The sequence below is a fragment of the Anopheles merus genome, chromosome 3L (assembly GCF_017562075.2).
Source record: "Anopheles merus strain MAF chromosome 3L, AmerM5.1, whole genome shotgun sequence".
Classification (NCBI taxonomy): domain Eukaryota; kingdom Metazoa; phylum Arthropoda; class Insecta; order Diptera; family Culicidae; genus Anopheles; species Anopheles merus.
The window spans coordinates 27,666,435-27,683,482 of NC_054085.1; the positions used below are offsets into that span (position 1 = coordinate 27,666,435).

The following is a 17,048-nucleotide window of genomic DNA, read 5'->3' on the forward strand; positions in this document are numbered from 1 at the left end:
TATTACGGGAATGCTTTCCTTCCTGTGGCTATTTGTATCCTTTGATTCGGTGAAGGGAGTTAAAAGTGTACCGGAAGAAGAAACTGTGAAGAATATGGTTGGAATTCATACAATCAATTACATGGGGAGTATGTGTTTCGTTCAAAGTGTTCTTCTGTATCCAGAGTAACAACAACAAAATATTATAAATGAGGCTATGAAACTGTATTTTTCGAACAATGTGTGTCATATAATAAGGATATTTTTATTCAGCTGTGAAATATGTGCATATTTAAATAACAAAAAATTACGATTTGCTATATTGGACAGAGGACATTTGGCGGAATGAAATCTTAAAACTAAAAATCTTTTTAGACAAACTAATTTAGTTCCGATACCTATAAATTAAACTAAGAGAGATCCATGTTTTGTGTAGGTTTCTATTATGCTTTAAAGAAAACATATGGATATCTCTATAGCTATCCCCAAATCACAATATCCTGGCAGAAAATCAGCCCAAATTATCATTTTTTAAAAATTCAAACCTGTACCTGTAAAAAAGTCTCAAGAGCTTCTCAAGGTTCAAGGTATCAAGGTTTTATGTTCTATACTTTCTACTCTATACCATTGCCAGCCAGTAAGGAAAAAAACCCAAGGTGCGACCGAGCGCGACCAACAAAGTTATGATACATTCTAAGGGAAAAAATACAAAAAATACATGATTTTGTAGAATATACCCATGAAATATATTTAAAAATTATTATTAACCACGACTTAATGCGATTTCATATTTCATTCAATAAATATTCATGCTTCACAGTTTTATCCCTGCAGTTGCTGCAAACTACCCAAAAGTGCCTGCAGGTCAAAACATGACACACTTTCCGCGAAAGATATGAAGATAGATTTATTTATTTATGACGTATGGAAAGTTACTTTGTTACGAATAAGTAATGTCGTTACAAAACATCCGAGTAACTGGTTATTCTTGTCGTTGCAATAAATAACTCTATATTCCAAAGACGGGATACTTGACACTAGTCATTTTTAGCTAGTTAGTTTCGAGAGTATCGTCCATTTCAATCTGGAAATTAGTTATTTGTAACTAGTCACTAATTACTAAATGCATGTCTAGTTACTTTCACGTTTGAAATTCATTTCAATGTAATTCAAAGCTATTTGCAATTGCTCTACTAACACATTCAGTATGGTTTTTCGCTCTACCAGCTTTGATGGTTTGATAGCCAGCCCGAGGAAGCATGCTGGTTTTGTTACCTTTAGGAATTACTCTTACGAGCTACACTTGCCATCTGCTGGTAGCTAAATATGTTTGTTAAATACTATGAACCATGGTCTAATCTGGCGCCTAAAGATATGCAATATGAACTCTGAGGTACTTTGTTTTCCCACTGCACTGATACAGTTTAATTTTTTGAACTTGCCTCCAATGTTAAGAGTATTGTGCAACGTTCTAGAGATGTTGGAGATGTGATTGCGGTTAAATTTGAATACTTATCAGAAAACAATTTGACTATACTCCTCAAAAGGATGTGTGGTGGATTTGGCAGAATTTGCTTGTAATTTTGTTTTATTTGTTTTATTTCTTTTACTCCAGTTTTAGTCACATAATGCTTTATTATATTTATTGATCTATGAATAGTTTAAATAATATATTTTCCGTACTTGAATTTATTTAAAATTTCACATAATTTTTTTTCTGATAGGGAAACTTTTTACACTGGATAGATATATTTAAGATTAGAGTTTAGCGTAGCATTTTTGTAGTCTAACGCACAAGGTTTCCTAGGACTTTCCTTTATTAACGAATTGTATTTTGCTGCTGATTTCTCCCAAGAAAATGTTATTTAACATAAATTTTTGTCTATCTTTAAAAATTGAAAAAATGAACAGCTTTCCTTAGAATGATAACTTTAAAGCAGTACGGCTTGTTCAGCTCTTTTAAGCAAAATCAAAATTTTCCATCATCAACATTATGATTAGTAGCTTCAGGTTTTCCCTACCACCCAGACGTGGTGCAACCAAACGCAACCGATTGCATTGAATGCAATTGAATATATTCAAATTGTATGCACAATCAAACAAACAAAAAAAGAATCAAAACAAAACAACGCAAACCAAAAAAAAAAGCTAAAATAGCCTACAACACACAAACCAGCCACCAGCCGTTGTGCAAATGCGCACAGTTTCCGTTTTTAGTTTTGCATATGAAAAAGGGCACACACATCCATCGCTTCCTGGATGCGGAACGCAATCTCTCGTAGCTGCTGTGGTTTTCTTTTTAGCCGCTCGCCCTTTTTTTCCTCTCTCTCTCTATTTATTTCGTAGGTGAGCTTTGTGTTTGGTGCTCTCCTTTCATACACTCGCACACACACACACACAAATCTTCCATGGTTTGGAAGCAGTGAACCGATGCCTTATGCTAAATTAAAACGATGTCACGTTCACCGCACACTTCACCCTTTACTGGTAGGTGCATTGGTGTGTGTGTGTATGTGTGGGTACAAAGTGTCACTATGAATATTTGAACTTCACTCTTTGCTGAATCTGATGCAATAATTCATTCTCTGCCCCACCACGAGAACGGCAATCACACGTACACACACATACACAGATGCGGTGCAAAATGCATTTCATTGCCGGTGCTGCTGCTGCTGCTGCTGCTGCTACTAACTGCAGTAGTGTGTTGGTGATGAAAACGCTGTAAATAATTTAATCCAGTTGGCAGTGCCCCGTCAACCCTTTTCTAAGTCCTCCACCCCTTTTTCCTGCCATAGGTACACGGAGAACAATGCATTTTTATTTATTCTGCAAATGCACATGCGTCAATCTGGATTTGAAAAGCGTTGCGTTGGAGTGGTTTGCAAGGGAAAGGACCAGAGATGAAGAAGGGGAAAGCGGAGTGGGTGGGATTTATTTCATCAATTTCCAGCCCACACACACACACACAGCACACATTTCAGGGCAGCAGGAACACATTTTCCGTCGGTGGTGGCGCATGGGAAAGTCGGGGAAAAATGCAACCAACTAAAACAAAAGTTTATGGACGATTTTCTTCCACTTTATTGGCAACGCTTTCCCACCCTTCGGTTGCTCACCCATCCCTGCTCCCTTCCACTATCGCATGATTTATGCAGCTCGAAACAGGTTCTGGCTGCATCCTTCAAAAAATGGCTGCGCTCATCAGGCCATGTGGTCAGCCCGTTCAGCCCAAGGTGTAGTTGATGGTGGTAGTAATGATTTGCTAAACAATTGAATTCAATTCCTCTCAATAGGGCGGGTGGGGGGGGGGGGCGGTTGGACCGTGGGTGGGTGGTAGCAAGCACTCTGAAGTGGCCTGTCATAAACAGTCCATGGGGCCCCTGTTCGAGTGAATAAAATTGCCTTCAATTGCCACCCAGCGTGCAGCTAGTTAAGGGTGCCCGCGGGTCGGTGGGTGTGTGTGTGTGCCGTTGTTTGTCGATCGTAAAAATTAATGTCCAGCTCTGAATGTGTCGTTGCCTTTGTGGCCGATCGTAACCTGCTTTACTCTTCACAGACACGCCACATTGTTGTTGTTTTGGAGGGAGGGTTTCGGCTTTATTTTTGGCACCTCCAGCGCCTTCTTCGATTGGTAAAGAACAACTTCCGGATGGGCTGCAGCAAAAGGGGGAAATGAAAAACAATCCTTTAGGGAAGGGAACAGGGAAAATAAAGGCCTTATCCATCCCAAATCCATCCACAACGGAGGCAGTGTTTCCGGGCGGGAGAAGGAGCGGGTTTTGAGTTGTGAGCGTTTGATTGTGAATCGATGGTCGGAAGGTCGGCTGACTTGGAAGGAAATCAATTAATCACACACGCCGCTCAGGAAAGCGTCCATAAATTTAATGGTGTGCATACATTTTCGAGTGTAATGGAATAATCATAATATTGGAAAGGAAAAATGTTATGTTGGTTTATTACAAATATTGATCGGATCAAATGGTTTGCATAGTTTTTATCTTATCCTGTTAGCGTTTTATTTCCGATATGTTCCTAACAAACCTACCTCGGAACCTGCCTCGATTTGGGTTTACCATGGTCAAGTTAAAGCAGTTTTGAGAATTCTTATTGGATCCTAATTTTTTTTTCGAATTTTTCTACACTGACTCACAAAACTTAATCAACCTGATGGATATCTTACATGGTGCTAATAACTATGGGAGAGGACGAAATATTTTCTGAGCCGACCTTGAGTCAATTGAGCATCGAAATTGAAATACGTAAAACAAGGAATTTATACGATTTAAAAAAAATTAATTATTTTTTTAATATTTTTATCACTAAACTTACTAGCTCAAGACTTGCTGAGAATCATTGATATCATTTATTGGGAGTAACAATGTGCAAAGGCTGTGTAAAATTTGGCATGTTGGCATTTGGCAGTATAGGTTTCGAACCTCACAATTGACTGAATGTTTTGATGGACAATCTGAATTTAAGCAACAACTTGTGAAAATATGTTTAAATTTTCATAATTTTGTGATAAATTTAAATCATCTCAATGGCAATTCAATAAATATTGTGAACGCTTTTTTACTGTAATTGAAGTTGATTAAACTTATGAGAAAAAAGGATAATTCTAACGATGTTCTCGTTCATTTTTTAAAATTTCAAGCCGCTAAATTCAAGTTTACAGGATTTAACAGGGGTTCTCATAGTTGTTGGACACTTCCTTGACTCTTTCTTATTGGAAGTGAACTTCATGTGTTGGAAATTGGAGTCTACGGCACCCTTTTTGGAAAGGCTCCTTGGAAATGCCCATTAGAATAGTCCAACAAGGGTGCTATAAAGTCCAATTCCCAATAGTTGTTGAACACTTCCTTGACTCTTTCTTATTGGAAGTGAACTTCATGTGTTGGAAATTGGAGTCTACGGCACCCGTTTTGGAAAGGCTCCTTGGAACATGCAAATTAGATTTGTCCAACAAGGGTGCTATAGAGTCCAATTCCCATTACATTAAGTTCGTTTCACATATGAAAGAGTCAATAAACTGTTCCACAGCTCTGAGAACTCCTGGAAAACACTGAATGCATCACCAAGGTAGAGTAATTTCCAAATTTTACTTTCTGCCGTTATGACCTACTAGGTCATGGCGGCCTATACATTCTTTTGAGACTTATTAGGTATCACGCAGCCGGATAACGCAATCCTTCCTGCGGAGGACAGTCCATACAAGGCTTGCGCTCAAGACGGGATTGGTGATCAGTTGTCTGAATTAACAACTGTACCACGTGGCTGTTCCCAACTAATGAAAGCCATTAGTGACCAATTGGAAACAAATTCAGGAAAAAGCTATGGAAAATGGACACACAACAAAAAATAAAGAAATAGAGACGTTTCATGTTATTCACTGAAATGCATGAAAATTCTCCTACGAATTTACTATTAACTGGGACCAAGCAAAACGCTAAATTCAACAAACCGTCCCAAATTGATGCCCCCGTAAAGTGGCACATGTTATCCCGCCAAGAATAATTATCCGCTCCCGTGTGTCCCGAGCGTGTGCGCTAATTTTACAATTGTAATATCGCGCATTCCTTACATTCTCCGCCAGCCGTACAATCATCCCCCCAACACGGGACAGACAGAACATTTACTAATTGCACAATGCAAAATTTACACAACCCTTCGCTTCCCACCTAACGAGCAGTGAATCAATCAAGCTCGAGCGCGCCAGATCTCGAGCGCGGGTTCCGTTTCGTTCCAGCTGTACCAACACGAAATGGCTGGCAAGAAGCTTCACCGGCACGGTGGAATTAATGAATGGCGATCGTGCATGGTACAAGATGCAGCTTTTGCACCTCCACCAGCTGGGGGGGGGCTGCCCGTGTACCAAGTGTGTTTGTCTATTACATACGGTTTTGCAAACGAAGTGGCATGGCAGCGCACGGATGTGATGTAAGCTAGTGCGCGCCTTTCCCAAAGGCCAGCTTTCCCAAGAGCGATCGGAAATATTTCACTGTTGAAACATCGTTAAATACCACAGCTAGAATGCTTCCATACACATGAGGCAGCAAATAGTGTGCAATCATAAGGAAGAGAAGGAATAGTTGAAGGAAAAAAAAACAATGCACACAAAAAAGTATGATGCAAAGTAGAAAACCACGAGAAAGGTAGAAACCGATGCATCATCATCGTGCGCTGGGCTGGAAACGCGGGAAATCGGAAAACTTTATCAAAACTCTCTAGGGATCCTTCCCTTACCGCTGGGTGGAATAGGGCACGAGATAAGGAAAACAAAACCATTGCCCTTTCCACCGAGCGGGGTCTCGATGCGCAGCAGATGGCTGTGGTAATCAGAGGAGGAAAATCGAAGGCAGCGTTACATGTGATGTGCATCCTTGGTGGGCTGCATTCCTGGAGCGCGTAAAACAGGAACAATAAATTCCTGATCGTTAACTTCGTGCTTCGTGTTTCGGTGTTTCGCTCGTTCGGTTGAAGCGCCCGTGGCAAGACGTGGGTGGTGCCGCGAATGAACAAAACTCCCGAACATTTCATGTGGGACCTTAGGCTGAGGGGGGAAATCAACTACACACATGGTAAACGTTCCATTGATTGAAGCAGGATAGGGAAATGTTGTGGTAGTGAAAGTATGTTTTTTGAAAAGAATTTTTAATTTAATTTGTGTGTTTTTGCATATTTCCTGCACATTTTGAGAGTAAACGTTATCATTTATAAAAACAAGTTTTTGTTTTGTGTACCTTTATGTACACTCTAATGAACGTCTCTGTTTTTGACTGGAAAATATATATTTTTTCAAAATAAAAACAAATCGTTTACTCTTTATTAAAAGGTAATAAACACTGAAACGTTAGGTAACGTACCATAATATCTAGTTTAATTCTTTTTTATCTAAATGTTCTAAAGTTTGTAACGTTTGTCTCGGAACTGCAAGCTTGTCTCTACACGAATGCTTAATGCCCAAAAGGCCACAAACAGTAATCACATCAAAAAAGTATATTGAAAGGAATGAAAACTCCACTTTCCCCTGCACTGAACAGCTCTTTCGTCAGTGGCCCATGAAAGCACCGCAACTGATGATGAAGTTTCGATGCATTTGCTTGCGCACCGGCTCACACCTTCCCCGCGGAAGAGGAAATTCATATTTTCACACTTACATTTATTTCCACCGCCGAAACACCGTTTACCGTTCCGTCGTATCGTGTCGTGCAGGTAAGTTAGCGCAATCGAGCGAGAAGAAATCAACCAAGTTGGTGAAGAAACTATTCCCTACCATTCGGTGCACGACACAAAGATAAGACGATAGGGAAAAATGATCTGCAACAGCGTGGGTGCGAACAGAGGATGCGATGGAAGCGACGAGACGGAAGAAGAATCCTCCTCCTTGGGGTTGGTAAATTTGCACAATATTACAACATGTTTTGCACTCCCTGTCCGGGGGACCATTCTCCTCTCTTTTCTCGTCCTGTGCATCATTACACCCGGTTTGAAGCGCCGGTGCTTCTCCGATCTCCGGCAGATTGACTGAGTACGGTCCTGAGCTTGCCGGTGGGACAAGCGGCGGTCGTCGTGCTCTTTTCACCACGGGTAAGGATTACCGGTGCCGGTAGCGGTGCAAGCGGATCGTACTCGATGAAAATGCCCGTGCATAACGAGCAAGCTAACACCGTAAGACGTGGACCACTTGAAGCTGACGTGGGCTGCACAGAGCAGCATCAGCCAAGAGTTACTTAGTGCTGTTGGTTGGTTGGGACTGTCTGGCGTTCCACACGGAACATGCCAATTGTTGCCTTTTCATCCTTTCTAGGGGAGTGTAAGAGGGTGGCAAGTTGAGATGAGCTCGTCAGCCCGGGCGCAGGGTTGTGAAGGATCGCCCAGGACTAATTTGCGATGCATTGTTTGGGACGGGGTTCGCTTTTTCTTGCGCGATACCGTTTACTGTTGTGTATAACCTCACCAAGAAAGCTTAGGAATCAGTGGATTGAAAAGTGAAAAAAATGTTTTAAATTAGGGATAAGAACAGTTTGAATACCAATGGAAGAATTTTTTTTATTTAAAGTGTTACATACTCATATTGATAAAAATAATTGCACTAATTAAATTAAAAATGATACGATACTACAAAACAGATTTGTTTGATTGGTGCAACAGCGCCACCTATTGGACTGTAGCAACGGTGTGCAATTTAGATCAGTTTCAAGATTTTAAATATTTTGGAGAATCATGATGGCTGATTTTGTATCATTTAAATTTATTTTCCATTTAGAATTCATATTATCAAAAAAAAATATAAAACTTATCATGCGAAACATTTACGTATAACAACTTTACCTTGTTGTACATACTTTAATGTATCGTATCATGATATCCTCTACATCCTTATAATGTTTCCTAATAATAGAATTGTTCAAATATTTTGAAACTGCAATTTTCAACTGACATTCAAAAGACAATTTTTAATTTATCATTTATTGAATTCTGCAAGCTAAGATCATCTGTTACTTGCGTACTATGTTTTCAATATGTTTTGGCACAGATTTGTCAGGAAGATTAAAGTGTGCTTGGGACAGCTAAAGGGAATGAAATAACTTTCTTTTTTTTTCATGAAAACATTCCTCTTAGTATCTTTATTTATTTATCTCTTAGTTTATATAAATACAAGATAGCAAAGTCATACCCACATTGTCCTCAGTAGCATTTGTGATTTGCAGTGGCGCCATCTGTGGGCATGTAGCTGATTTACACGTTTTAGAGCAGTTTCGATATGCGATTAACTTCTTTTTCGTCGATTTTGTTTATATTTAAAATGTGCCCGTATTGCGAATTTTATTACTTTTTTTTTAATGTTTGGAGATTATTTTGGACATTTATAACATATATCAAATGTCTTTGTTCCTATACAAACTTACTTTAACTATCCAAAGAAAACACTCCACAGCTTTTGTAACACATGTTTTAGGTGGATTTGAACGCATTTTCCCCCCACGAAAGCCTCAGCCACCTACGTGTAGAAGTGGCCCGGTGCAGTGAAAGTTTCCCCTTGGGTGAAAGTTGCTACTTCCAGCGGCGGTCGTTGGCCGCGATACATGCACAAACACACAGACACACAGGCTTCCCCGAAAGGACGCAAGCGAACAAGTACGAAAAACGCATAAGAAGCGCCTTTTTTTCCTTTGCAGGCAAACGGAAACGGTGCTCCACCAGAAAGGAAAAACCAGAACCGGACGAAGCACCGACCGGCGCAGATTTGCCTTTCGAGCGGAACAGGAGCTACCCACCACCATCGCTTACGCTCACTTCCACACGTTTGACCAGACAATCGTTTAGGGCGGAAAGAGTTTTTCACTACCCCTTACCTCTCTCTCTCTTTCTCTGTTTGTGCCGGTGTGATGACGTCGTTGCAAATCCTTACCTGGGTCGGTTTCCGTTCCCCTCCCCCCACACTTCCGTCAGTGTTGCAAAGCGCGAGTGTGTTGAGGATTTTGCTCAAGAACCATTTCTGCCTTCTTGCTCGTCTTCGCTGTCGTTCTTCGTCGTTCGAAAGTTACCGTCGATGAAAGGGAGCAGTAATCTTTGTGCTGTGCGCTGTACACCAAAGATACTGGCAAATGTGAGTTTTCTAGTGCAAAAAAAAAACACAGAAAGGAAAAGGACTGATAGAGAGATGAAGGAACGGGCCCACCGGTACTACAAGAAATGGAATGCCGTACCGGATGGTCTTAAGTAGACTTGTGCCTTTGCTGGCGGGTGTAAGGTCCCTTGGCAACTAGGCACTAGGTGCCAGTATCAAGTACACGTGCGCACCTGACTCCTTCCTCTCTCTCTCTTTCACCTCTTGTGTTTTTTTGTTCAAATATTCATAGGTGAACTTTTAATCCTCCTGCCTTTCTGTCTGCTTTGCCGGTGGTGGTTGCACGGTTCTACACTAGCAGAACAAGAAAACTTATGCCACCTGCTCCATCTCCTCCTAGAAACTTTTTCTCCCTTCCCTTCTTCGAACGACACGACAACAAAAGGCACGAACCAAGAGAGTGATCTAATGGTGCGTCATTTGATTTCTGCTGTTGGTTGGTCGACTGTTTCGTTCACTCTTCCCTCTCCTTAGCCGTAATCGGTCGGAAATGTTGTGCATTTTAAATCGCTCTGTACAGGCACACTTGTTGAAGGATGATGATGATGATGATGATCCCACACCCGTACGAGCGAATGGATACGCGAACGAGGTGCAACGTACGGTGGGCGGATTATAAATAGCTTGCGAGGGATGGAACGATACTAGATGTCTTCCGATTACGTGGTTTGTGTAAGGATGTGCTACTTCAATTCTTAAATTGGTTGCTTATTTGTATTTCAAATCTTAAGTGATGATTTTTACTAGTTTGTAAGTGATGTTGTGTTTGAATGTTGTGCCAACGGAATAGAAGCTCGCCATCTGGTGTCTTGCCTTAGAGTTCGAACATTAACACGACTTGTTGTATGAGGGAAATGTAGGTAACCATGAGATTGATTAACATCTTAACAAGCTAATTATGATTAATCTTTAATAGCATAATTTTGTTAAAAAAATAACGAAAATTTATTAAAGTATTTTCTATATGAAAATCTATTTATGTTTTATCTTTCTACTTAAGCACGGTTGTAGAAAACTTAATTTCATTCATTCATTTTGTCTACCAAATAGTTTAACAAACATATAAGTGGCTTATAACTAGCCTAAACTTTGGTAGAATGTGAAGTATGGATAAACATACAGAGGAGAAAAAAGTAAATTTAGAATGGAAGCTAAAGAGGGAGTAGAAGGAGAATACTAGCTAGAGCTGGCAACGGTCCTCAGCCTAGATCTAAATGAAGTCAAAGAAATGTTGTGATCAAATAAGTAAGAGGAATCGTTGAAGTGTTGAATTTGTTATCTGTCCATAGGTTGAAGATAGCTCTTGAAATAATCACACATAGAAATGAATGTACGGATGTGCTAGTAGAGCACTAGACCATCCATACCGTTTGAATTAGCTGTATAAAACGGGTTATAAAGAATAATTCTTAATTTATTCCATTTTCTCAAACAAATCGCGAAAATTGAAGATTGATAAAATGTTTCCTTTAAATGCGTTGGTCTTTAAATTAAAATCAAAGTGATGGAACCATGTATTGAATTGTCTTGTCATAGCTAGTAACGGTTCGTTGTAGTATATGGATACTGTTCTCGCCGACAAGTAAGTTACGAGAGCGAAGAGGTTTCGATGGCGCGTAGATATTGATCTTTCCTAGTAAATAAGAGACGTCTAATTCGTTTTTTTAATACTTTGACTACAAATACACATTGGTTAAGCTTAAAACGGTGTTCGAGCGTCTGTAGAATAAGCAGAAGGCAACGCGAGCGAACCAAATTTAATTTCTATAATTTCTTGATTATAACCAAATTTAATTACTCTATCAAATAATTTGTCGATTTTCGGGACATAAAGAGTCTAGCACTGCAAGAGTGGACATATTAAGACGTGTTAAATACATATAATACAAAAAAAAAATCAACATCTCCAAACGAACCCTTTGAGATGATTCTGTTTGCAAGTGCATCATTCTTCGACAGCTTTTCCTAGGTATCATATGAAGACAAGAGACTGCTATCTACTCTTTCTGGTCATATCCATGTCTGCCATCTTGATACTGTGAGTGGACCACCTTTAACATCTGGGACAAAGGATCAAACAGTCAAAAGATTCTTGATTATTATCCAGTACGGTTCTTTGAAATCGGTGTCATCTAAGCATCAAATCAACGCCTCTTAAGCGTAGGAATGTACCGTGATTGAACACTATAACAAGATCTGGAAGGCATCAGCTGGTTACATGAATATTGCTTGTTTGATGCTTTACAAATAATTGTCCAAAAAGGAGTAAGAATTGGTTCTACTTCTCGGTCAAAGCCTGCCTCTGTACCACTTGTGGGGGTTAACTTTCAGTGACTTATTGATTTACCCATAGCAGTACAGTCATTTCCACGTATGGGGACACGATATTTGGGGCTTGAACCCATGACAGGCATCTTATTAAGTCGTACGAATTGACGACTGTACCACTGTACCAGAATTGATAGGAATTGGTTGCCAAAAATAAATAACCGATTTCTGATTTGGACAAGGTTACTTTTGGTCGCAATGTTCTACAGTAGTACTTTGAAATCTGAATGTTACATCTTGATGTGAAAAGGGCTAAAAGAGATTCTGTGTAAAATCTTCAAGAAGAAGAAGAATAAAGTGTAATAAATTGATATACATCCTACATCACAATGAATCCACGTGTGATTGCTTTAAAACCAAACTCAAACAGTCATTTCATTACAATCCTCGCCTCAGTGTCTCTGCATGTATCTCCAAAGACCATTACCACCATCATCGCCAACAGGTTCAATCAAACAGTATTGTAATACTGCAATGCTAAAATGTTGCATGCGCTCAATCGTGTGCTCAATCGTGCGCACCAATCGAATCCGCTACAACGTCCGGTGAGGCGTGACTAGAGTCGACAACCTAATTACAGAACTCATTACCGAGCATAATTTAACCGCACCACTCACGAATACGACCGACCGCAAGCGGCCCACACCGACCGACCGTGCAACAAATTAATTCGACAGGATTGGGTGATGTTGCCGGCGAGACCTGGCGCAGGAAGGAAACACCCGAAGGCGGTACGGAATCGTAATCGATCAAACTGACCGTAAGCTATCCCTGGGGAGCAATCTTGCCACTTCGATGTGGTACGATAGGGAGATGAAGATGGTGAGGAAAGTGATCAGGCAACTCAAAATGGGGGAAGGAAACGGAACACGTAGAAATGGGGTTTGGTCGCTCAGATACACACACACGTCAAGGTGGTGTAGATGATGATGCATCTGTCAATATGTTTTATCAGTTTGTTTGGAGTCTGGTCGGTGGTAGGCAATAGTTTCAAGAGGCTTTTAGCCCATACAATACGGGCGCCTATGGAGAAACCTTAAAACAAAGCCGTCTGCAATCGTACCAGACACGGAGGCACAACCGACACGGAAACAATGGATGCAACCTCGCAAACCACTCCAACCTACTCGTGGCCACCCATTCAGGGCGGGTCAACTTTGGGACGGGCCCGTTTGGAATTGGTAAAGGGTGACAGTTAAATTGCTTCGTAGCTGACTCTGATTGAGTGGACAACGGCAACTCGATAGGCCACTCTGCATCGGATGCGCCCTCGGTGTCTGAGCCCGTGTGCGATACATTATCTGTGCGCTGGTCAAGTGCAGTTGGGCAGGGTAAACATGATTTGTCTTGCCTTTATTCCGTGACTGCAGCTGATGTTTGCATATCGATTACAAAGACAGTTGAAGATGTTTTATTTTGTCCGCATGCTGTTACCCCAATATTTGTCTGTCAATTGTTGTAAATATTTGTCTCAATGAAATTAAACTATGGTCTTAATTTTATTTAAATTTGAAACACTGAAATTCACATTTACTTGTAGTTTTTATTTTGCAGTAAAATACAGGCGGTTGTGGTGTGTTGAAATTCAACGTTGCTGAGTTCAATGTTATTTGTAATTTGGAATACATTCTTCTTTGGCTGAGATCAGGAAAATTTCAAAAATAAATCACTTTTTGTAGATTTCTGAGTCATTTTTCCATTTCAACAACATTTTTCATTGCTTGCGAGATGTTTTTCAAACAGCTGTCAAATATTGCATTTGCATAACAACAATATTTTAACTCTTCCACATGATTTTCATCACGTCTCAAGCTAGATTGAGTTTGACAGTTAAATGTGATGTGCTGAAAATCATGTTTAATAACTGAAATTTTATTCTGATGCTGATACAATGTGTGACAGCTGTTGATAAACAAAACAAAATAAAAATTGGAAAAAAAAACTATGTAAATATACCACAACTTATTTCAAATTGACATCGAAAATAATAACATTATAATAAAAAAAGCAATAAATAAAGTAAACCTGCATCTACTTTTTCTAGAATCGTTAACAATATTAAACTTATGTCACGCACTGTGAACAAACACTCGCACTATGGGTTTGTGGACGATACATGGTGGACAAAAATATTATTGAAAGATTATGCTAAGAACGACATCCAACATTGATTATGTTAATGTTGTCTATTTCTTTTTTTATTTGAATAGTTTGACTAGGATGTATTATTGCTTATCCTATAAACTTAGCAAATAATGGTTATCTATATAAATCTAGTCGTTACTATTTGATTAAGTAGTGATCGAGCTTGAGATAAAAAATGGATTTTTTTGAGTTTATTGAATGAATTCAACATTTGACTGTTGCAATTAAAAAAGAGAAACAAAAAAAAAGAAGTAGTTTGAAGGAGACAATTTCAATGCATTCATTGATATTAAATTATAATACTTAATAGAAACACATGTATTCGGATACCAATGAAACATTTTTCGTTTAGCCCAGCTAAGGCCCACGCCGATCCCCAATAAAACGCTTACATTTCAACTAACTAAATAATTTTTATTGTAGTTTTGATCTAAGTATAGGCGCCCAGTAGTAAAAAGTTTCCTTTGTGTGTAGTTATTTTCCTTTCATGGGTTGTTGTTGCTGGTTTTTATTCCTCTTGCCCTCTCTTCACCCAATAGTTTAGTGATTTTACTGTGCTATTTTACCTTTAAATCATTTTGTTTGTAAATTTCCCGTATTATTTTATCTTTACTTTCCCTTTTTTTTGCGTACTTTTGTGTGTAGGTGTGGTTTGTTTTTAACCCTTCCTCTCGTATGCTGTGATTATTTCAACTACTACATGGTTTTGTTTTGTTTTAGTATTCTTTTAACCGTCCATTCTTTCCTTTCTTCCCTCGAGTTTCAAACTTTTAGCGCGCACCATTGCTAACATTGCTCTCACTAACATGCCTTATTACTTGCTGCCAAACATCCTACACACTATCATACTGTTCCGTCTCTTACTCACACTTTCCTTCTCAAAGCGAACAGCAAACTGATTTTTTGTTACGGAAAAACGTTTAACATCGTTTATTTTGCTTACACTGTGTGTGTGTGTTTTCTTACAGCTAAAACTTCACCATCAATTTCAACTACTGACAAAAACCTCCAGCCAAGGCTTTCGTGCATTCCTTCCATTCCCCATGTCTAGCTGACCTGATTTCCTAATATTTGTGTGTGTGTTTTGTTTTTAAATGGTAAAATTTATGCCGCTTTTTTACTACGCAAAACATGTAGCGATACAATTTCCGTCCCTGCTCACTTCCATTTTCCTACTAATTGCTCTATTCGAGTTTCTTTCCCATTAGTTAGATTTGATCCATCAACACGCTCACACTACTCTTCATAAAACTGTACGATTTTTCTAAATAAGTGAACGGAATTCGGTAAACAAAATAAGGAAAAATGTTCCTTTTTTACTTTGATTTTGAAGAAAAAACAACCTAGTATCAATCTAATACACCTACGTAACTATATTGTCACTTATCTAAACCTTTATTGCCTGCTCAGGATAATAAATTAAATATAAGACTGAAGAAAAAAACAAAACAATCAGAAAACAAGACACCTGGTCTGCGGATTCTTTTTCAAAAAAGGGAAAAATACCGTAAATAATAAAGCAAACTAGCAAACACAAGGCCTAACGAAATGTCGAACGGTCGTTATTGTATGACGAGATGCTAAACCATGACTAGAGTTTCATCAAACGAACGCACATAAACAGTTTTGTTCTTTTCCCTCCCATCATTGGTTTTTCGTGTATACCATTCCCTCCCCATTGCCCTCTCCCTTGTTCCTACACCCTCATACCGCGCGGCAACGTGTCGCCTGCTTATCGATTATTTTGCTGCAAACACTGGCCGTTATTTACAATGATCGATTGAAGCGTGTTAGCGTTGCGCACGAAGACAAGCGCACACTGGATAGGATGTTTTTTTTTACTTTATATAATGGAATTAAACTGTTTGCGATTGAATTAAATAAAGCTCAACAACAAAAAAAGAACCTCTCTAATGTAGCGACGGCTTGCAGGGGATGCACAACCTTCTCGCCATCTCTCTCGCCTGCACTGAAGAATTGACGAAATTTGCACCAGCTTAATCGAGTCCCAATGTAGTATAACAATAAATATCCTTGTGGCTATTCTCTCGGTCACGTGCCTCTTCTTCTCTCCCTTCTAAGCTAGGCGGTTGTTCGGTTTCTGTTCTATTTAAGCGTTTAGCGATCACTGTTTGTGTGTGTGTGTGTGTGTTTGTGATTTTTGAAACGATGATTTGGGATGTGATGACGAACGGCCGTTTTCGTGCATCCTAATATTTATGGTAAAGTGTTTGCTTCGAAGATAGTTCGCGCTCGCGGTGCTGTTTGCGAATTTTGTGTGGTACTGAGTGGGAGAGAGAGAGAGAGAGGGAGCGAGCGAAAGATAATAAACGAGACGAAGAATATTGTAGCTTATTGTACATGCCGGATATAGCACCTTCTTCGAACGGCTTGCACTTTTTTTTTACATTTTCTCTCATTGCAGCGGCAAAATATAACAAAAGTCGAAATGTGTATATCATAGTTCCGGGCTTGGGGTTTTCGTATTTATATTCTTTACTCAAATTACTAGAATAATTAAACGTTCCCTACACTTTTGCTTTCTTCACCTTTGTTCGCCTCTACTTCGAACGGGCGTCAGGAGCGTCAGTTAATAAAAAAAAGTATAACACGCACACATTCAATACTAGCAGCAGCAGCAGCACCCACCGCCAGAGGGCGCACTCTGGTGTGCTGGACTGGGCGAAGAAAAGGAACAGGATGATACACCGCACTGCTGTGGTTGCGAACACCGGGATCCGGGATTGCACTGCTGTTCCCAATTCCTTCCGTTTGCTTCGTTTTTTTTTTTGTTTTACCGCAACTCAGTCCCTGCTCAGTCAAGGTGTTTGTACATGTCATCCAGCTGGGGCGCAAAGTAACTTCGGATCTGGGGCCGCCGGGATTTGTAGGTAGGCGTTAGCAGACCGTTCTGTACGGAGAATGGATCCGGATGCAGGTAGATGTCTTTGACCTAGAATGACAA

The 17,048-nt window shown here is 39.7% G+C and overlaps 1 protein-coding gene across 11 annotated transcripts in view; it reads right to left on the reverse strand.

The window, feature by feature from the left end:
* Positions 1-14,476: 14,476 nt before the first annotated feature.
* The window catches only part of LOC121598604 (long-chain-fatty-acid--CoA ligase 6), a 28,416-nt gene continuing 25,844 nt past the window's right edge, over positions 14,477-17,048 (reverse strand). For all 11 annotated transcript variants that reach the window (XM_041925665.1, XM_041925666.1, XM_041925669.1 and 8 more), the window contains one exon: positions 14,477-17,036. In XM_041925665.1, coding sequence (XP_041781599.1) covers positions 16,899-17,036 — 138 coding nt within the window. In that variant the 3' untranslated portion in view covers positions 14,477-16,898. The remainder of the gene's footprint in view (positions 17,037-17,048) is intronic.